This window comes from Aphelocoma coerulescens, chromosome 20 (genome assembly GCF_041296385.1).
Source record: "Aphelocoma coerulescens isolate FSJ_1873_10779 chromosome 20, UR_Acoe_1.0, whole genome shotgun sequence".
In the NCBI taxonomy this organism is placed as follows: Eukaryota; Metazoa; Chordata; class Aves; order Passeriformes; family Corvidae; genus Aphelocoma; species Aphelocoma coerulescens.
This window is the reverse complement of record NC_091033.1, coordinates 8683931-8705694: the sequence shown is the minus strand read 5'-3', so window position 1 is coordinate 8705694 and position 21764 is coordinate 8683931. Positions and strand designations below refer to the sequence as shown.

The 21764-nt window shown below is 48.5% G+C and overlaps 1 protein-coding gene across 2 annotated transcripts; it reads right to left on the bottom strand.

The window, feature by feature from the left end:
- Positions 1–1018: 1018 nt before the first annotated feature.
- On the bottom strand, positions 1019–14297 carry RAD21L1 (RAD21 cohesin complex component like 1). 2 transcript variants are annotated; one of them, XM_069034440.1, is made up of 13 exons: positions 14110–14297; positions 12275–12404; positions 10688–10787; positions 9624–9730; positions 9064–9249; positions 8332–8433; positions 7235–7345; positions 6025–6254; positions 5076–5178; positions 4228–4367; positions 3458–3538; positions 2826–2903; positions 1019–2043 (listed from the first exon to the last, which is right to left on the bottom strand). In XM_069034440.1, the coding sequence occupies exons 1-13, from the start codon at positions 14128–14130 to the stop codon at positions 1852–1854; spliced, it is 1581 nt and encodes a 526-aa protein (XP_068890541.1). In that variant the 5' UTR covers positions 14131–14297; the 3' UTR covers positions 1019–1851. The 2 variants fall into 2 exon arrangements, with proteins under 2 accessions (XP_068890541.1, XP_068890540.1); XM_069034439.1 differs by lacking the exon at positions 14110–14297 and adding an exon at positions 12545–13709.
- Positions 14298–21764: the final 7467 nt, after the last annotated feature.

The window sequence follows — 21764 nt, the reverse complement described above, 5'->3', positions numbered from 1 at the left end:
GACAAACCTGTTTGGTAAATACGTGCCAGTCTTTCTTCCAGCACTATTTCCTGCATGATTTGTACCTCATTTATCCTGAGACACAGACTGTTTTCAGTGTGTATATATATATCTCCTGCCTCCCATTTATTCCTGCCTGCCTCCAGCTGCCTTTTGTTTCCCTCTTTCCCGGTGAATCCAATGCACAGCCTCTCTCCTTGAAAGGAAAATTAATGAGTTATCACATCTGCTGCCACTGGAGCAGCTCTGACCATGTGGCACAGGCAGCAGCTCTGCTGTGAGATGCAGAGTCATTCCTGATGGCTTTTGGGAAAGAAAAATGGTTTCTCCTTCCCTCTGCAGTCTGCAGTGCTTGGTCTCCCAGGATACTCTGACCTGAAGAGTGGGAGCACTGCTCCAGGGAGATTGGGCCTGCTGCAGGGAGAGAGGGTGAGGTTTTCACCAAACCCAAACCCTTTTCTCAGGTCAGCACCCGGCTTTGGAAGTGCCAGGCCTATCACAAGGAAAAGATGGCTCCAGTTTTGGCCTGAGCCATGCTCCTGTTCCCACCCCAAAATAGCATTTCTGTTGCAGAAAACGGAGAGGTTTTTACCATACAGGGACCCTCTTCCCTTCCTTACATGCAGAAAAGGAACCCCTCAGAGAGCAGCAGCAAAGGCCCATTACTTATTTCATCAAATATTCTTGTTCAGAAAGGACACTCAGCTGGAACACCCCCACAGCCAGTGGCCACCCCATGCCATCCCCCTGCCCCACGCTGGGGTTTCACCTCTTTTAAAGCCTTCTTACTCCCCTACAGAGACCCTCAAACCCAAACCTCCCTGAACCCTGTGGGACAGGAACCACACACATTAGTGGGCCCAGAGAAACGGGGGTGTCGCTGAGGTGAGTGAACACCTGAAAGTCAGGTGACAAGATCACCCATCCTTTCCAATTTCAAGTAAAATCACCAAGTCCCTGACCCTGAGATGAACCCACAGGATTTGATCCTTCAGAAGAAACACCAACAAGCAAAGGAAACATCTTCTGATTTTTATTGATTCCACATGAAGGGACAGTGATGTCCCCACAGCACCGAAGCAACTGAATGGAGCACAACCATCCCTGTGGCACAGGTGGTAGGCAACTGGAAACCAAGAGCTTCAGAAAATGACAGTAAAAAGGATAAAGTTTATCCTAAATTAGATAAAAATGCAATGAATTAATAATATTTCAGTTAACATCCATTTTTAAATAGGTCTACACATGAATAAAGGTGTTAGTAAGTTTAAAAGCTCTGTGAAATCTGAAATTGCAGAATTTCTAGGAAATAGAAAAACAACACAAGAGACAGTACCCTGCTAGATCTTAAAATATGAAATACTGAACATTCTTTGACAGGAATAATTTTAAATAGTCTAAATTTTTTTGCTACCGAGAGTTAACAGATGACTCTTACTGATAGTATTAGAGAATTAACAGACACAATCCTTGTCAAAAATAATTTAAGCTCCAAAGGTAGTCTCTGAGAAAGGTTCTGAAGGACTTTTTAATAAAAACCTTTCAAGGACTTTTATAAAATTCCTTTAAGGACTTTCATAAAATCCTTCACAGTGCAAATCTCTTATGCAGACTATATAGTTTAGTGGTATTTTATTAACATATTATATAACTATCATATAACTCATCATGTAACTATAAATATCAATAATAAGCCCTGTAGTCATCACCTAGGGCAGGATCCCTGTGCAAGCCATTACTGGGTGGTATAAAGGATAGGGAACTCTGCTCAGCTCCCACAGTTTGACAAGACATTTTATCTTTTTCCAGGAAAACTATTTGCTGGAAAATGCAACCTAAGCTTTGATCAGTTTATCTGATCTTGTCAAACATGAGCCCAGCAGTGGCTGTGAGGTCAGCAAAGGGCTCATGCTGCCGCAGCTCAAGGACCAGCTGCTTCTTCAGCACCAGAAAGATGTAAAACGTGGCTGCAGCTTCTTTCCGGTTGTTTTTCCGGCAGAGCTCCCGAAAACTGAAGGAACACACACCTGATCTCTTCAACTGCTGCATGAGGAAATGAGAAATCAGTCAGGTCAGCTTCCCCACCGGTAACACTGGAGCCCATGGAATCCAAACAGAGAGCACTGCATAGAGGGAATATCTCTGCCTGAATGCCTCAAATAGGATCCAATCTCCACAGAATCATAGCAGCACACGCTGGTTTGGGTTCAAGGGACCTTAAAGACCATCCATTCCCTCACCCTGGACACCTTCAACTAGACAAGGTTGAAGGTCCAAGCCCCATCCAGCCTGGCCTTGAACACTTCCAGGGGCGGGGAGTCCACAACTTCTCTGGGTATCTTCCATCTGTGTTTATAGAAGTGGCTCTTAACATTTTAATGCCATAATAGTGTCGGTACCTACATATGTTACTAAAATCTACAATTCCACCAAATCCCACTACACTCATGGAGTGCTTCCATCATGTTTTGTGATTAGGAAAAATAAATATCCTTGAGCAATTCTTTGGTTTCAGAGTTATCTCTTGTTTTTTAAAGCCTATACTCAGGTGTAAATAATTATTTATTATTTGGACTGAACCTTTGAAATACGTTCAAAAAAAAAAGAGCATTCAGAAAATTCTAGGGATTCCAGCAGCTGTGGAAAGGAACACCACATATCAAGCACCCAGAATCCTGATTTTCCACAGAAATATAAAAAAACCCACATGCTGCAAGTGAAAGGCAGAGACACAATGGACAGTAGAAGGAAGAGCTTTTCTGATATGATCCAGCTGAAATCAACACCAGCTTTTGGTATCTAATAACAAAATCCAGCACTGGTACCTGTAAAGTTTTTTGTAACCGAAGATTTCTTTTGCTCCATCTTATTTCTTCACTGTCTTTCTTGGTCCTTGTTTGCTCCTTGAGAGGAAGTAAACAGAAGGTTAGTCAGGGTGTGTAAAAAGTCACACACCATGAGAAAAAGAACAGGAGTTCTAGCCTGACTGAAAATCCAGCCGGAGCTGGGCATCTGGATGGCCAAACTCGGGGAATCTGGTGCCTCTGACACCTCTGTGCTCACACAAGGTTTTGTGAGACAGCGGAAAGAATGGTACCATGTGCTTTCTGCTACAGTGGCAGCTCAGGTGCAACAGGCCATGGACATGGTCCCAGTGAGGCAGCTCCACAGCCAGGTACTGCTCTGCAGGACTGGCATTCTGACAGGATTTGTACTGGCCAGGGGCGTAAAGAGATGTTCAAATATTTGGCTTGGGATTTTGGGCTTAACCTCTGAAGTCTGCAGCTGACTGCCCTGGTTTCAGAGTGTCTGAGCATCAGAGCCAGCAGGTTTGGAAATGGTTTAGTTCTCACAGGAAGCAAAACTCACTGTAAGAACATTATGAGATGTTGGTTTGTTTTTAAGAAACAGGGTTCTCTTCTGAAACAATCCAGGGCCATCAGCTTAGGACACGCACCTTTGGCACCTCCACCTGCTGTGCTTCAGCTTCTTGACCCAGGGAATTTTTTGAGCTCTCAGAGAAAGCTGCTCCATCCTCCTGTGAGCATGAAAAAGACAATCACTAGGCCTGACCATTTATGCACACATTGCAATTCTCCTTACACAGTTCTGTTCAAAGAATTTATTGTAATGAAGTTTTCCAAAATGAATTAATAGCTGCTATTTCCACTGTGTCTTTCCTGATACAAGGAAGGACCTTGCTGTAGGATTTATCCTACAGCTGAATCTACACCTATTCACAGAGCACACATTTTCCACTGCCATTAGGTCCAATTTTCTCACTTTTCAACATTAATGAGCCTCATATTCTCTAAAGAATGCCCTTCAGCATAAGTGAAGATGGAAGAGATAGGTAATTTGTTATTGCTTAAGTACTTCCTCAATGTGAGATGCAAAATCTAAGTTTTATCCTATATAAAGATTATATTTATCTCTTCAGTACAATATTTCCTATTTAATATTAAGATCTCATTTATACTTAGTGATTAGATTGTAATCTATACTGATTAACAGACATTTTAATTCATCATTCATTCATTGATTGTGAGAGTTTACCAAGTAATTATAAATAAACTTTCATCACACAAGCTACTTAATGCTTTCTTAACTGGTTTTAGCATCCTTTCCAAACATAAGTAATTTCTTAATATGTTTTAAATGGAACCTTAGCAAAAAGTGGAACCAATAGACACACTTAGGTCTCTAAAACTGAGGAAAACTGCTCACTATAATTTCGCCACAGTTCTCATTGGTTTCATTTCTGTCATTCTGTGATGTCAACATAAAGGAATCATTTCTAATTTTTCTCTCAGTCTCGGAATGAGCTGGCTCCTGCAGGTAACTTGGCTCTTCTACTGGCAGCATCTCTGTATTAATAGAAAACCAAGGTTGAAGAGGCAATTACTGTGAATCACTGTCCTTAAAAAAAACCCCACTGAAACCTAAAAATCACACCCAAGTTCACAGTCTTTGAGAGGAAGAGCCAGAATGAGAAAATATTGAAGAAACATCATTCCCAACAGGAGCATGGAAGAAGAACCTTCCAAGGGAGGTTTTCCTTTTCTGAAAGTTGACCTTTATGGACTCACAGGAGGTTTGTTAATTAATTTCTGAGGCAGGTTAGGTTCCCAGCAGAGCAAAGGAGTGAAAGTGGATACATCCTTCTCAGAAGATCTAAAATGGTACATTTCTTCTTGCCTGATATTAACCAAAACACATCTTCCAGATCGAGCTATTTACATTAATTTGGAAATTTGGAGAGCAGTTTCATTAAGCTTAGAATAAGTGGGAAGCTTTTTTAAAAAATTGTATTAAAAAAATGCCACAAACAACATTACCCAAATCTGCAGTTTCAGAGACAATTAGAGAAACCAAAGGTGAAACAAAAAATATCTCCTTATGCCACAAGGCAGAAAAGACTTGGATTTAATTTAATTTCTAAGAAACAAAAGAACAGCAAAGTAGTAACTCGTAGAATACTGCACACAAACACCATGCATGTGTCTCTCCAACATTATGTAGAATAGAAAATACTTTCGAACAGCTAATTCTGCACAACAGAATTAAAATATTACCTGTAGTGTCTTGCTCTTTTCTCATTTCTTTCATTTCAGACATCCTCTGTATTCCATTTGCTCTCATCTTACATCTGCCACTCTTGAAGCATTTTTCAAACAACTGAAAATAATTATTTTTTCTGTGTTTGCTTTCAGAATATCTTGTCAGATTATTTGCAAACATCAACACAAATATATGAATAAGAGCTGTATATTAATGACTTCAACCTAGAATTTCAGTATTTTAATTAGGTCACTCTGAAAATCTGCAATATTTTTTTTTGTTTTTAAGTAATAGCCTTCTGCATCTCCAACATGAATTCTATCAAAAAAACATCTTAGGAGCAGCTTGGATCATTTTTCATGAAGCCAGCCAGTAAGGAAGGATGAAAGAAAGAAACATCTGCAGTTTACATCCTCTTAAAGAGCAAGTTGTAATTCTGCAGCTGGACTCTAAGTGGTGAAGCTGAGCTGCTGCAGTGAACCCTTCCAAATCCATTAGCAATATTCTAATAATATGCCTAATGTACCTTTAAAGTAAATATAAACAAAAGATGTCTCAAATTGATTACAAAGCAGAAACAAACCAGAAAACAATAAAACAAAGGAGAAAGTACAAAAGAAATGGGGAGAAATGTAAAAAGTTGTGTCTCAGTATAAGATCAGTCAGGTGCCAGTGTGTGAAATGAATTATCAGCTCTCATGTTCCTTTTGTAGTGTTTCACTTGTAGAAGTGCAGGAGGCTAAGGCTGTGACCCCACAGAGGATGCAGCAATTAGTGGTGAGTGAGCAAACCATGAGGCGTCCAGCTGACCTGTACTGCAGAGCAATGCTCAGTGCACACCTGCAGCCAGCACCAAGTTTAGATCAAGCTGAGTCTGCAAAACCTCTCTCAGTCAGATCCCAGCTCTGCAACAATCCCAGAACCTACACAGTGGCACAGACCCCACAAGGAACTGATCTTTACCTTTTGCAGCTCAATGTGACCCATGGGGTGTGATGCATGGGAGAGGAGTATATCCACACCTCCCAACTCCTTCCACATCATCGTTTTCTTGGTTGGGGGAGCGAGGTCCAGCGTGGCCAGGAGGTCCGTGCAGTTGGTGAGCTGCTTGTAAATGGTGTTGCAGCTGAGCTCCTTCTCTACATCCACCAGCAACTTCCTCTTTCTTTGTTTTTTTTTCCTCTGGGTGACAGCTACATAAAACAAGTATTAATAACAAGTCTTAAGGTCTATTCTACATTAAGCACACAAAAAAACCCCTGTGAATCAAGCTGGCTGCCGACCTTCCAAACACCACTCAGACTCAAAGTACAAGTCCACAGGCCATTCCTTCAAAAGTTTCCATAAAGTTTTCACTCTTTGTACTCTTGTACAGGAAATACCCATATATTTAATTCTGGAAGACAAATGACTATTGTAATAAAGAAAACAGGAACAGGAGAACTTAATGAGAACACATGATAGAGCAACAAGACTGAATAAGCTGTCTTTAATCCATCAGGAAGTGCTCCAGGAACTTCTGATGCACTCATTACCTCATCATTAATATCTGTATTTGTCAGTTTAATCCTTTAGCAATTTAATCAAGATGTAAACACAAAAGAAAGACACAGATTGGTTATATAGCCATAACTTCCTGGATAGTTTTTGGGCAGGATGGAGAATTCCAATATTGTAAATACTGCTGTCGACATAAGCTTGTTTATTCATAAACAGCCACCAACGTGATAGGGGACATTTAGACACAGAGGAAATGTAATACTCTCCACCCTGGATCTTGTTAAAAATTCACAAACCAATGTTTTCCAAAGGCTTGAAAGTTTTAAGATTGTTATTTTAAATACAAAAATCACTGATGTGTCACTGGCGATTAAAGTTATTCAGGTGAATCTTCAGTACCACCCCTGAGGCCAGGCTTAAAATGCTACCAGAGCTGAAAAGCAACAAAACTTGACTTGGTACATGGAAGAAACTACAAGCAGAGATTTGGGCAGCTGAGATAAATAACCTGACACTGGATTTGTATAATATTTGCCATAAAATGGAACTCTGACAGCAGGAGCAGATGAAATCTAAGGTGGGAATAATCTATTTTGCAAGTATTTTCACTACTAAGAAGAAAATCAAACATAGTTAATGCAATAATTCAGCAAGAAACTGATCAACTTCTGACCTGTATCATCAACTGGCTCAAGCAGAAATCCTTCTTCTTTGAACAAAAGGATTGTCTCACTCATTGTGTGACTTACGTCCTTAACGGTGGTGTCGGCGCAATTGGACTCAACTGCAAGAAAACCCAGCAAATAACCCAAATTTAAAAAAAAATTACAATATGGACTAATTTCTCAATCACATGACAGAGCATGATACCAGACAGAAATGGTGAGAAATAGGAAACTGTGGTTTTGTTTAAAATCTCAATTATGTTCACCAGTTCCTGCTCATACTCTGCCCTGCACACTTCCCTTCGCTGATCCCAGAATGACCAGGCCGTAGTAGAGACAGAAGAACTGATCTGGAGAAAAACCCACACAACAGAAAGTGTTTAGGGGGAAAGGTGTTTAGTTTTAATCCCTATCTGTTTCCAGTTCCAGGCAAGTGCATGCAGTGTGGACATTTCTGTCAACAGAAAAGGAACAGGTAGCACCAGCAATAGTACAAAGAGAGGCAAGAGCCACTCTACCCCTTTAAAGCTGTTCCAGAAATCTGTTTTAAACTAACACTGTGATGGGGGAGTAGGGATTTAAGATAGCAAAAATTTCTCAGAAACAGTTATCAAAGCTTAATTTCTTTCATGAACATCAAACCAAAAGAAGATTAACAACATCTTTATGAGCTACTTAAGTGTCATTTGTCGCAGAAGTATGAAACCAGAAATAGAAGCACAGAATTGTTTCTGTTGGAAGACACCTTTTAAGCTCTCACTGGGAAAGTTCACAGTTACAGGACAGCCTTATTTGGGTTTCTTTCCCCCTCAAAAGGGACATCACGCTGTGAGCAGCAGGGTGGACCAACAGCATATCCAACAGGATGTCACATGAAGGTGTTTCTAAGCAATGTCAAGTTCCAAATTTGGAATCCCTATATCAAATAAAATTATCTGAAAATGGTGGATGAAGCAGTTTAGGGGGGAAAAAAAAGCAAAATAAGTGAAGAAGGAAAAAGGCACAGGATACTACAAAAAGCTGAATGCGAGTGGCATTAGGCATTAACACAGGAACAGAGGGAACAGAGGGTTTATGTGAGATGGAGCAGACACTGCAAACTCACTGGCTGTGCAGTTCTCTGGCAGATCTTGTGACAAAGGACGTGCTTCCTCCACATCAAGAATGTCTTTATCTAGGACATTTTCCTCATCCCTCAACAGGATTTCTTAAATACAAAACACATAATTTTAATCATTCTAAGCCTTAGTAGTCATGAAATAGCCTGATACAGCCTAATGTTACTCAAGGTTAATACTCTGCAAAGAAAGAGCAAGCTCAGCTTCCGCAGATGGCCGCCAGTGGTATGGGTGTCTGCAACAGCACAAAAAGGAGGGGATTAGTCCCAGGTTTGAGATTTCCACCTTTTTTTTTTTTTTTTTTTTAAAATTATGGCCTTGATAGTGTTAAAAGGTATAAATCTGTAAGGTTTACATAAGTACTCTAAGCCATAATGATGTAGAAGCTACTTGGCTGCTTTTGTTATTACAAAAGTAAGGATAAAAATGCTGCACTGTTTCACCTTTAAAAATAGAAATGAAATTGTTAAACATTAAGCATAATTTTAATGCCCTTAATTCTAAAATTATGAAATACAGCCTTTAAACCAATTTCACTTGGCAGTGCCTAAGTGATCATAGATTTAGTGACAAGTCGAAAAAAAATGAAATATGAAAACAAGAAATAACATAGAATTTATGTTTGAAAGCAATCACTTTGGTACTGTCTTGACTGTTTTCCTGGAAGAATAAAAATATTTGGAAAGGAACTGATTCTGTTTGCCTGTGGCAAACCCTACCAATCATATCTGCAGCATCGTCCTCATCCCCAAAATGGTCATCCTGGAAGCAGTAAACATCTTCGTGCAGCACAGACTTGTCTCCGCTGGTGCTGGCTGAATTGGGATCAGCCACCAGGCTGTTACTGCTCATCAGGACACTGCCCTCAAAGAAGCTCTGTCTCCTCAGTGCATCTGCTGCTTCATCTGAGGGAACACACAATTCCTGATCCCTCATCTGTGTGAGTTTTGGAAACCCGGATTTATTAGTTTCCTAATTTTTCAAGCAATTTTTAAAAGATTGCAAGACATCCCATACCGCAAATGGAATAAAAAATAAACAATGTTATCTAATTTAGTAAAGGTAGGAAATTTTTGGTTTGGTTCTCAGTCTCTGACACTAGATTATATTGCTTACACAAAATTTTAAACCTAAGACAGCATGATAGGCCAATCAGCAAAAGCATGAAACAAATGCACTATTAATCACAGCTTTTTCACACGTGGAAAGGGCTCACATAAAAGTTTCACATAAAACATTTCCCCTTATGAACTATTCCAATTTTCTCAACTTCTCTCACCAAAGTTTCTATCACAGAGAAGTATACTGCTTTCATAATCCTCTGTAAGTGTGATTTCTTCAGCTCTGCTCTGATTCAAGGTAAAATGTTCAGCAACATCAATGGCCCTGATGAAAAAAATATTATAAAAATATGGGGCGAACTGAAAATCATTGAGCATTCAGCTGAAACGTGAAAGCTTGTTTCTATGCAGCCTTCAATCCTGGCATTTTATCACAAGCCCCCATATTTTTCCACTCTTTTTCCAGTAAACTTGGGCTTACATGATTTTGTTCCCATCCAAGCCCTGGTATCTACCAGGCCCTTGCCAGAAGACAATTGATTGGTGAAACATCTTTTCAACCAAATGACACAACTCTTTGGGCAGGCAGAAAAGGCCCCTTTACAGAATCAGCACACTGAGGCACTTTATTCAAGTGTATTATATTGCAGCTGTACTTCCAAAATAATAAACCCTTACTGATCCCATCAAAGCATATTTATGAGGAGGTACAGAGCAACCCTCGGTGGAAATCTCTTGTCCTGGACCTTCGGGGCATCAGAAACATGACTTGGCCTCCTGCTTTTCATCAGTTTTCTACATTAATGCTGATTTGTGTCAGAAAAGCCTAAGAAATATGCTGGCTTTTTCTCAGGAGCCAGGCTGACTATTGCTGATAAAACACCCCAGCCCTGGAGAGCAGTGGAGCAGAAACAAAACGAAGTTACCCAGTGGAACAGTACAACACTGTGTGGTTACTGGCCACATCTTTCAGGATTAATACTAATTTTTATCTCTTCTCTTGAGGTTCAGAAAGCTGTTTGCATCCTTCACTCAGACAATTTAAAATCCTGAAGTCTAAGTGTAAGACATTATTTCATTGTGACGGTCTGTTGATTAAAGGACAGAGGAAAACTACCAAAGCCACAACGCCTGTGGCTGTAGCCTTGTAAAGCTCAGAATTTAGGAGAATTCACTTATTGAATGGAAACAACCCAACCTGAGTCTCGATCAGATAACAGCAAGTATAGCTTTTACTTCTGAAAATACTAGAAGAGTGAACAAAAACTAGGGAAGCACTTACTTTACATCTGGTAGTGGTGCTTCAAAATCATGAAATTCTTCAGGTAATGTAATGGACTGATAAGCAGCCTCAAAGTTCTCTTCCGGAAGGTCAAGAAGCCCTGAAATAAACAGACAACATAACAAAATAAGTATCAATAAAATAAAAGTAGTGTTCTCCCAAGGAGGTATAATAAGCCTATAAACCTGTCAGGAGGGGCTGCTGCCATTCTAAATCACAGAAAGGTAAAGCTTAGGCGCTCAAAAGCAGAATTTCAGTTGCCATGTCCTTAAGAAGATCTATTTTTTACAGACAGGTACAAAAGAGTCTGCTACAACAGGACCTGAAATATGCAAGTACTTGTGTTGGTGAACAGCTGTTTTAAGTCCCTGGAAGGTTCTCCCAGCTGACGTTTAGCCCAGAGTCTTTCACAGCACTGCAAATGAATCATTGTGTTTTCCTTTCCTCTGCTCTGTCTCCATAACACTGTTCTCCAGCATCAACTAATTATGTACTCAGACTGCAATTACTTGGGAATCAGAGAATCCTAGAAAAATTCAGGTGAGAAGGGATTTCTGAAGGTCATCCAACCCAACCTTTTGCTCAGAACGAGGTTAATTTCAAAATCAGATTGCTTTTGACTATTTCTGCTGATGGAGATTTCACAGCACTCCCAGACAACCTCTTTCAGCATTTTACCACTTCTGCTGAGATTTTTCTCCCTCCTTCTATCTAGTTGGCATCTCTGTTGCTGCGGTGGTGACTGTTCTGTCATGTTCTTGACCTGTGTGGTGCTCTCCAAATTGCTATAGGATCTTATCTCCAAAATAGCTGCAAGTTGTGCCTGGCAGATTTCAGTTGGATATTAAGGAAAATTTCTTCACTGAAAGGGTTGTCAAGCCCTGGCACAGGCTGCCCAGGGTAGTGCTGGAATCACCGTCCCTGGAGGGACTTAAAAGACGTGGTATTTGGGGACATGGCTTAGTGGTGGCCTTGGCAGTGCTGGGTGAACAGTTGGACTGGGTTTTGGAGGGCTTTTCCAGCCTAAATGGTTCCGTGGATTCTATAATTTTGTGATCATATCCTTGAGAATAATGCAGAGTAATTATTCCCTATTCTGCAAGCAGACCAGGTCACAAAGCACATTAAAACTGGCAATAGACACTGGTGTTCTTAGGCTGTTTTAGACAACAGTGCCTCCCATTTGTTGCCTAAGTGTGACAAACAGAGCCTGTTGGAAAAGGATCCAGTCATCCCAGCTCCCTTCTCCCTGTCAACATGGCTAGAGCTCAAAACATGCTGTCAGGTCTGGCACTGACACTGTTAGACATGTTGTCGGTGTCATCAGAAATTAAATTAATTATCTAGCAATGGAGGCTGAACTCAAGCATCTTCTTACAAGCCCGCTTAAGATACTGCTCCTGTTAAGGGAGTCAAAGGCCTGGAAACACACTAAATTAAGCCAGACTAAATATCAGCAGTAGGCACTAGTACATTCAGTTTCCTTTGGGATCAGTAATGTGTATTTAACAGAAATATCCAAAAATTAACTTTTAAAATGAGAGCTGTAAAGGACACAAATTGAAAAATGCTGAATTTTGTGTATACCTGGGCGAAAGGCTGTCTTCATTTTGGTCAGAGCTTCACTGCAGTCTGCCAAGAGGTACTTTGCTTTCCTGCAGTAAATCCGCACCACTCCCAGGAGTAAGTGTCCAGAGGTTCGCAGAGCTATAGCAAACTGTGAGGATTTAAAAAAAAAAGTTATTCAGGACTTAGTATTTTTAGCAAAAATATTAAGATATTACACAGAAGCAACAGAGAGACCAACACCTCCACCCCAGGACTCTCCAGGAGATGCCTCCTCATGCCACAGCCTACCTTTGGGGAGACGATTTTTTGTACGGTGGCCTCTAAATTGCACTCAAAGATATGTGCCTTGGTGAGCTTCTTCTCCCAGTGGGCAGCCAGCCAGATTTTGGCCAGCGGCCCCCGCTTGTTGATGAGCAAATGGACATAGAACATGGTGCCTGGCCAAGTGTCTCAGGGCAGCCCTGACAAAATTCCCTGAGCTCTTCCCCTTCCAACAGGAGATGGGTCCTGGGGCACCAGGTGGGACTAGGAATTTAGTGGGATCTGAGGGGATGGGGGACCCAGTCGGGTGCTACGGGAAAGGGGGAATTTAGTGGGATCTGAGGGGATGGGGGGACACAACGAGGCACTGAAAGGGATGAGAGGATTTACTGGGATCTGAGGGGATAGGGGACACAGGCAGATATTAAGGGGATATGAGGATTTAGTGGGATCCAGAGGGGCTGGGATCACCCAGCTGGGTGCTGAGGGGATGGGAGAACCCTAAGAGCACTGAGGGAATGAAAGGATTTAGCGGGACCCTCAGAGGACAGGGGGGGATTTGGCAGGACCCTTAGAGGATGGGTCAGAGGGGATTTAGTGGTGCCTGAGGGGACAGGGGGATCCAGGCAGGCCCTGAAGATTTAGCAAGACCTAAGGGGATGGGGTGACCAAGGCACTGAGGGGACAGGGAGATTTAGTGGGATCTGAGGGGACTGGGGGCCTGAGCAATGCCAGGAGGGGAGGGTTGGATTTAGCGGGATCCTGAGGGATGGAGGGACACAGCCGGCAGCTGAGGGGCCCCAGGGGGAATGAGGGGGCCCAGCTCGGCTCTGCGGGGATGAAGGGGGAATTAGCAGGGGCTGAGGGAGCTCGGCGGGGCGGGCAGACCCTCCTCGGGCCTCAGCCGCGGCTCAGCCGAGGGCGGGAAGGCGCCGCCCGGGGGTCCCACGCCGGTCCCGCCCTCGGAGCCGGTGCGGGGCAGCTCCGGCCGCGGTCCCTGCAGGGCCCGTGTCCACTCGCCACGGCTCCGCACGGCTCCCGGACCTGCCGCTGTAAATGGCTCCCTGCTCCTTCCTGGGGCTCACCGGCAGTACCCACACATCCCCGGGAACACCCCTCATTTTAGCTTCATGAGAGTGGAAAGCAATCTCGCTCTCCTCCTCCATCTGTCCTCCTTCCTCTCCTCTCCTCTCTTCCTTCCCCTCCTCTCCTTGTTTTCCCCTCCCCTCCTTCTTCCCCTCCTCTTCTCCTCCCAATCCGTTTCACCCTTGACATTCTAAGAGCCCGCTTGCAGACACCGCCCCATCTCTTTCTCTGCAGGTGAGCAGCTCCTGCGTGGCTCCAGACACGTCTGATAAAACTCCCCTGGTGAAGGAAATTTGCAGAAGAAGAAAAAACAAAACAAACAAAAAAATAAACAAAAAATCCCAAACAAACAAAAAACCAGAGCCTCAGGTCGGACCTCTGTGCAGAGGGAGAACGTAAAAGATACACAGCCACCCATCTGTGCCAGCTCCAGCCACCCCCGAGAGGAGAAGACAGTATGTTTGCACACTTAGGTGTCACCAGCTAGGAAAAAAATAGTTTGTCACCCTCTGCTTCATGCTTTCCATGCTTTATATTCAGGCAGAACACAGCAAGGCTCCCGCTGCTCCCAGGCACGGCCCAGTGCATCAGCTGTTGCCATATCACAAGGCACCTGTGGTTTTCCCTGTCTCCCTAGTGTTAGCTGAAGATAATGAGATCTTAATTATCACCAGGAAAGTGCTGAGCCTCTTCCCAGTGCGGCTCTGCAGCCGGTCATAGTGGCAAGCAGGGCTCCATCCCTCCAGCTGCCTTTGGGCTGGGGCTCAGATGTTTGGGGAAGGAGCGGGATTTTTGCTATAAACCATCCTTGGAGTGGTGTATCCCCAACGGGGACTTGGAGGAACCTCCCACGAGCCCCAGAGTAGGTGTGCACTGCTCTTCCAGGGCACCAAACCTATCTGGGTACTCCATGCCTTGCAAGAAGGAAACCACCCTGATGCTCACTGTGCAGCTCCAGCCCTCTGCGGCACCAAGGCTGAAGTCCAGCCCTGCCTACCTTGCCAGTGGCAACAGCTCCCAGGAGCAGTTTGCTGGATCAGAACCGCCCCCCATCCATGGGGAGCACTGGAGTGCTGTGTCTGGGGCACAGAGGGACTGGCAGGGAGGCCGTGATGTGTGGGGCACCTCTGCTCCTCCCAAACTGCTGGATCTCTCAGTGATGTAGAGCCAGCTCCTGAATTGCCCGGCTGCTTTTTCCCTGACCTCCGAGTCACCTTGAGCCATGCTGGCTGCGGGGGCTCTGCCGTGGGATGCTGTGAATGCTAAGGAGGAAGGAATGAAACTTCACCTCGGTGGTGAGGCTGGATAGGGGTCAGCAGTGCCAGTGGGCACCAGTGCACTCCCCCAAATTGGGCTGTGCTGCACAGGGCTGTGTCGGGGAACAGAGCCAGGTCCACAGCCTGTCTAGCTCCATCGCATTCCTGCCCCTGCTGTCTTCTGCCTGCCTGAGGCTCCCATTTGCTGTCCCTCTCATGTGTGTTCAGTCATTTTGTCTGAGGAGTGACATGTTCCCATCCCTGGTTCCCCGTCTGGCTCCCTCACCCTGCTCCATCTCCCAGACTCCTTCCCTCCCTCCTCTTTCCCTTTCTTTCCAAGTCGTCTGTCTCTCCCCTCCGGCACTCCTGCAGTTTCATTGTGAATTTTGGCAGTGCTCCCTCTGACCTTGGCTGTCTCCCTCCTCTCTTTGCTCCTGCGCTGGCAGCATAAATCTTGGCTGTCTCAGTCTCTCCTCCCCTTCCCTTAGTGCCAGCACCTTGGGGATGGAGTGGCCTTTGCCAGCCCCCAGCCTCATGCTCAGCCACTCAGGATCAGACTGGGGAAGGTTTCTGGGCTACCCCGAGGCCCTTCAAATGCCTGGGGTCCCCTCCAGCTCCAATCCAGCAATGGCAGTGGGATCCTGGGGCAGCACAGTGCAAGCAGCGATGCCAGCAGGATGCATCCTTCCACCTCATCCATCACAGGTGGCCTCTCGAGCATTGCTGTGGGATTGGGGTGCAGGAACAGCCCCCTGGGCAGCATGGAGCCCTGACCCCACAGCATGGAGCCCTGACCCCTGTATGAAGGCAGGTGGGAGCCACGGCATAAGTGGCTCTGCTTCTGCCCCACAAATCCCCATCCTGGCAGGGCTCCTGGCCTTGGCATCCCTGGGTGCATTGGCAGCCACAGGGCTTGGGTGCTTCAGAAGAGAGGGCTTGACCACAGCTCTGCTCAGGAGCAAACTGGTGGCAGTTCTGTCTTCCCAGGGAATTTGGCGATGGTGAGGCAGCAGATCTGCTCCTGCCCATCTGTTCACAGTGATATGCCCGCCTGCTCCAAATCCATCTCTTCCTGCTGATTTGGGACAATCTGTGTCCCATGACCTACTTGTCTCCAAGCATCTCCTGCCTTCCTGTGGAGTGGGTTGGTACTAAAGCCTCTCTAAATGTAGTTAACGTGTCAGGATGCACTTATATTTATTTTTAATTCTGCTTCTTTCTTGGCCCACTTCTGGTTGCATCTCTGGGGACACTGTGCTTGGAAGCCCTGCGTTTCATAGAGTCACAGAGTCACGGAATGGTTTGGGTTGGAAGAGACCTTACAGATCATCTCATTCCAAGCCCCCTGCCATGGCAGCTCCATGCCCCTGCTGCATCTCCGAGACTGGAGGTGCCATGTGTTGGACTAGAGGGTGCCAGTCACCACCATGGATAGACACTGTGCCCAGACGGGTGCTGAGCCTGGATGGTGTTGCACCAGTCCAGCCCTCAGAAAACACAAATGCGCCTCTTTATTTGTGTGGCACACCCTAAACTCTCTGACCCTTTTTTATTCATTTAAGCTGTATCTGACAGAGACTTCAGAGAAAATCCCTGCCCCTGTCATGACACAGGTGGCAGGAGACTCCCATCTGACATCTTCACGCAGGGCAGTGCCCAGACATTATGGGTAACACAGAGCCCAGTGTAGCTGCAGAGGAATACACTGTGGGGGGGGACAGGGTTCAGGACACAATGGGGACAGGGTGCAGAACACAAGGGGCATTCCTGCAGCCCCAGCACTGTGAGCTCACCCAGCACCTGCAGCACTGGGTGTGCTTGTGGAGATGCTGGAAGCATGTGAAGGTGTTGAAGGGAATGGCAATGCGATGGACAAACCTTCCCGGTAGCTGTCAGCAGCCCACCCGCTATCACTTGGGATTTACATCCACACCTCCAGGCACTGCTCCAAATGTGAAAATAGACCATGTCATATTAACAAACGAGGGAAAGCGTGTGGCTGCCAGCAGGTCACTGCCAGGGCACGGGCCTGAGTCTGGTGCCAGGGCAGGGGGAAGCAGAGTGCAGGCACTGACATGAATGCTCTGTGAAAAATTGAATAAATAACGTGTGTGTGTGTGTGTGTGTGTGTGTGTGTGTGTGTGTGTGTGTGTGAAGGGGTGTGTTACGCCATGGGACTGCAGTGGGATCATGGCAGGACCCAGGGGCTCCTATGTCCCAGGCTGGGGCATATCATACCTGGCCCAAACCTAGGTCAACCCCCACTTTCCCTGGGAATCTGGGGACAGGCTGGACCCTTGTGGGGACTCAGGGTGGGCAACGTCCGTATGGGACCTCTCCCTGCTGTCTTTGCAGCTGGGGATGCTCAGGTTGCAGCCCCAGTGTCCCCAGCCCAGCTCTGCCCCGGGTCCCCACAGGGGACGGCTGCTTGGGGGGGGCACGTCCTCCAGGCAGACCCCACGCAAAACTCAGCGTGCTGCTCTGTCCTCTCCAAAGCCCCTCCCCACGCAGCCCCCCGGGGTGCCCACGGAGGGTCCCGGCGCTGTCGAGGGGGGTGCACAGAAGGGTCCCTCTTGCACAGGGTACGTGCACAGCAGGTGCCGGTGTGCTCCCGGGTGTGTGCGTGTGAGTGCATGTGTGTGCCCCCCGTACGTGTCTGTGTGTGCGTGTGCGTGCGGCGGCCGTGCGCGACCGCAGCTCGGGGCACCCACCGCCCGCCCCGCGGCGGCACCGGCACCTGCCCGGGAAGGCGGGGAGGCGGCGGGGGTAGGCAGCCCGACGCGGGGGACCGGGAGGGGAAGCGGGGCAGCTCGGTGCGGACATCGGCGGGGCGGGCAGACCGAGCGGAGAAGCGGGAGCGGAGCCCGGTGCACGGAACGGGGCCACAGCCCGGTGCGGGAGCGGGGGACCGGAGGGCAGAGCCCGGCGGGAGGAGAGTGTCCGGAGAGGGGCAGTTTAGTGGGGTCACAGGGACACAGGTCCCCACAGGGGGTTTCAGACGGATTCGGGAAGGTGGGTCGCGCGGTGGGAAGGGGGAGAGCCAGGTGGGACGACCCGGTTCGGAGAGGCAGGTGCCGGGTTCAGGGAACGGGAGCAGCCCGGTGCCGGGGAGCAGCCCGGTCTGGGGGGTCGGCTCCGCGGAAGAGGGACAGTCCAGGCGGGGTCCCAGCTCCGAAGGTAGCCCGGTTCGGCTAAGCGGGATCCCAGGACGAGGAGCAGCCCGGTTCGGAGACCTGCGGGGTGGGGTTGGCAGCCCGGTCAGGGGAAACGACTCCGGGGAGGGGGAGCATCCCGTCCCCAGGGTTCGGCTCTGGTTTGGGGAAGCATCCCGGTTCGGGGACCCGTCTCTGACCCAGAGCAGCATCCCGTCCCGTTCGACCGCTCACCTTTGGCCGCGCAGGCCGGCGGCGGTTCCATGGCGTCCCCGCGGGCGGCGGAGCTGCGGAGCCCGGACGAGGCGGCGGCCGCGGGTGCGGGAGCCGGTGCGGGTGCGGGGGGGCCGGTGCCAGCGGGCCCGGGGCTGGCGCTGGCGCTGGGCTGCGCCCTGGGCGGCGCGGCGCTGGTGGTGCTGGCGGGGGCCGTTCCGCGGGCGGCGCGGCCCGACCCCGCCGTGCCGGCGCGGCAGATGGAGCGGCTGGAGGCTCGGGCAGCCCGGCTCCGCGCCCGCCTCGACCGCTGCACAGTGGCCGGGCTGGCGCTGCTGGCCCTGGGCGGGCTCCTGCTCGCCGCCCTGCTGCTGGCCGCCGCCGCCGCCCGCCGCCGCGCCCGGGCCGCCCGGCGCACCGGTGGCACCTATGGCTCGGTACGGCTGCGGCTACGGAGGGTGTCAGCTGAAGGGACGCGGGCGCTGCTGGAGAGCCAACTGAGCCCCCCACCCCAGACCCCCGAGGGTCCCGTCTCCTAGCCCTGCACACCCCGGGGATCCCCCGCTATTGGCAGAAACGGGGTCCCCTTGCTGCACCCCAACACCGACACCATTGGGTGAGACTTTGCCTACGCCAGCCTTCAGCCACCATTTTCACCTCCTTGAACCCTCCTTGGATGGTGCTCCGGCCCAACAGCACCGGAATGATGAGGCTTTGGGATACTCCACCAGACTGCATGGTCCTGGCCTGGGTTGTTCCCCACCACCAGCACTGGGACAGCATGGCCTTGGGACCCCGTGTCGCCTCCCCAGCACGTTCCTGGATGGGATCCTGCCACCAGCATCATGGCAGTGGCACGATCAAGGCACCCATGGGATTTCTGTGCCATGGTCAGCTGCAGCCTGGGCTGGATGTGAGACTGAGCTCCTTCCCACAGCCAGGACCTGACTGCTCCTCCCAACAGATCTGTTTCTGCCATCAGTGACCAGTTTTAGCAATAGTTTCCTGTAAAACTCTGGCACAGAGCTGGTGCTTGCACTGCTTCGGGCAGAAGAGGAGGCAGCAAGCATGCCCACCACCCATGGGGTGGGGTCCAGCCCCCTGCCACCCCTCAGCCCTCACACCCCACCAGCCCCATTCCCACAGCAGGATGAAGGCCAGGACACACGCCCGCACTGTGCCAAGCATCCCGCTACCACCAGCAGCCCCGGAATGGCCTCTTCAAAAATCATGGTGCTCCGTACAGAAGAAAGCAAATGATTCTCAGTGCCTCGAGGTGACGTGGTGGCTGTGTCCCACGCTGGCCTGGCAGTGCTGCTGCTGGGGTGTCCCCACGCTGGCCTTTCTGCTGATTCAAGGGCCGTTGTCTGTGGTGTGAAGGCAAAATTGCATCTCGGGAATTAAACATGAAGCGTCATTAAAGCACAATGTTCTCTGGAAAGAGAAATGGGTATGAGCAATGTGCTGGGAAAGGAAAATAATTATCCCATTGGAAAATGCAGACCCACAAAAGGTGCTGTTTATCATGAACTGCCACCAGTTTTCAATCCATCCCATAAGTTACCCACTTCAAACGTTCTCAGGCAGGGACAAATCCCTCCAGACAGCCTGACACAAAAGTGATTTTTACATCTGGTTACCTGGGTTGGGTTTTATTCTAGGGCTTCCAGTGTCCCCTCGTATGCTGGGGACAGTGTCCTCTGCCCTGTGTTTTCATATAATGCTTTGCAGATGATTCTTCCTGCTGCTGTGAAGGGCCACATGCCCCTCTCCCTGTCACCACATCACCAGCAATGCTCTGTATTTATTGTAGGATCCCAGGAAACCACCTCGAATCACCTCACACCTGCAATCCTGCCACCCAGGAACCTTTCCCTGGGATAAAACCATACTTGGAGTGAAATGGGTGGCTATGCCCTCGTCCCCAAACAAGCATTCCCTGTCCCCAACAGCCTGGGGCAAATGGCTTTAAGCAGAGCCCGAGGGGCCAAATGAAGGGTCCAAGGAGAGCAGGGGGGATAAATATCATTGTGGCTGTCCCTGAGGGGCCCTAGGGTGGAGGAGGGGGTGATGCCGTGGGAGGGAAGAGAGGGGAGGAAAGAGAAGAAGAGAAGAAGGGGAGAAAGGGGGAGCTCTGAGCCTTCCCAAGGCTTTGCCCTGAGAAGGCAGTATGTCCCTCCTGTAACTCAGTGCTGGCCCTGCATGTCTGGATTAGAGAAATAAACCCGTTAGATGGAGAAATCATCCTCATCCCTTTTTGTTACTTTAAATAAGATGGAAAGAGTGCTTTCAGGGTGAAAGGCTGAGCCTGGTGAAGGTTACAGCTGCTGAGCACCTGCTGTATGTGAGCACGAGAAATACTACCATGGATTAGAGCATGAGGCTACTCAAGAGACTGCAGGAAGGGGCTGTTATTGTTTTGTCAGCACGCTGCTGGACTGTGCCTTGAGTCCTGCAGGACTGGGGGGAAGCCTCTACATGGAGCGAAATCTATTTACAATGAACCAATTGTGCCAAGGAAGGAGTGCCATTAAAGAAGATTCCCCACAGAGAACTCCAGGGCTGGGATGTGAATTTGTACACAGGCTCCCCTAGGCTGAGGTGTAGGGTGGCTGCGACAGAGAGATGTAGAGCTGTCTGACCTGGCTGTCCCTTCATCACTCTGGCAGGCACTGGGGAAGAGGCACTAGCATGTGATGCTTAATGTGCAGAGGAGTAGTAGGAAGCAGTCCAAAATATTCCAGAGTGCTGAGAAAAATCTGGCTGGGAAAGGCTGATGCTGTGCAGCCTGAGTGGAATGAGGGTCAATGGCTCTCCAGTCCCCCAGTGCTGGTGTTTTGGGGCTTTGTTTGTGCCAGGAGCAAGCAAAGCAAGCAGGGAGGGCCCAGCGTGCCTTTCCCAGTTCCATATAACGGGGGCTGCTTTGTTTTCCAGCTGGGCCACACACACAGCTTCCCTGCACCCAGGATCCAAGGGATGTAGCACCGGCTGCAGAGTAATTAGCGACACCGGGGGGTTCTGCCATCCCATCGGGAGCATGCAGGCAGGTGCTGTGGGCTGGGCGGGCTGGCAGATGGCCTGAAGGACTCTCTGGGGATCCTGAGCCATTACCAATAATCCAGTGCCTCTCTTCAAACGTGTAGTGGAAGTGTTGCTGCTGGCGGAGGGAGGCTGAGCCTGTGCCAAGACTGCACACCCAGCCCCAGCCGCTCCTCACAGCCTCCCCATAAAAATTAACGTGGGGTGTGTTACTGTGCTCCCATGCATGTTAATGTTTTCTGTCACTTAGGGTAGAAACAGCAGTGCTGGGGACAGGGACACATGGCTGAGGGCCTGAACTGTCCCTCCTGCTGAAGGGAGACCTGGCTGTCACAGCCGCTGTGGTACAAACCCACAATGGGGTCGGCTGCCCCCCAGGCATTGTCAGGGAATGGAGTTTGTGCTGGCCACAAGCCCTACAGATGGAATAAAGACTGTGCTTGGGATCACTGGTTCTCAGGAGCCACCTCTGCCATGCTCCAGGCCCTTTGGTGGGACCCA

Excerpts from the sequence above, each read along its gene's own strand:
- RAD21L1 (XM_069034439.1), bottom strand. The coding sequence starts at position 12,688 with ATGTTCTATGTCCATTTGCTCATCAACAAGCGGGGGCCGCTGGCCAAA. Across the intron at positions 7,346-8,331 it reads GCCAGAGAACTGCACAGCCA|TTGAGTCCAATTGCGCCGAC; the intron begins GTGAGTTTGCAG and ends GTTTTCTTGCAG. Across the intron at positions 2,044-2,825 it reads GGTTACAAAAAACTTTACAG|CAGTTGAAGAGATCAGGTGT; the intron begins GTACCAGTGCTG and ends TTCCTCATGCAG.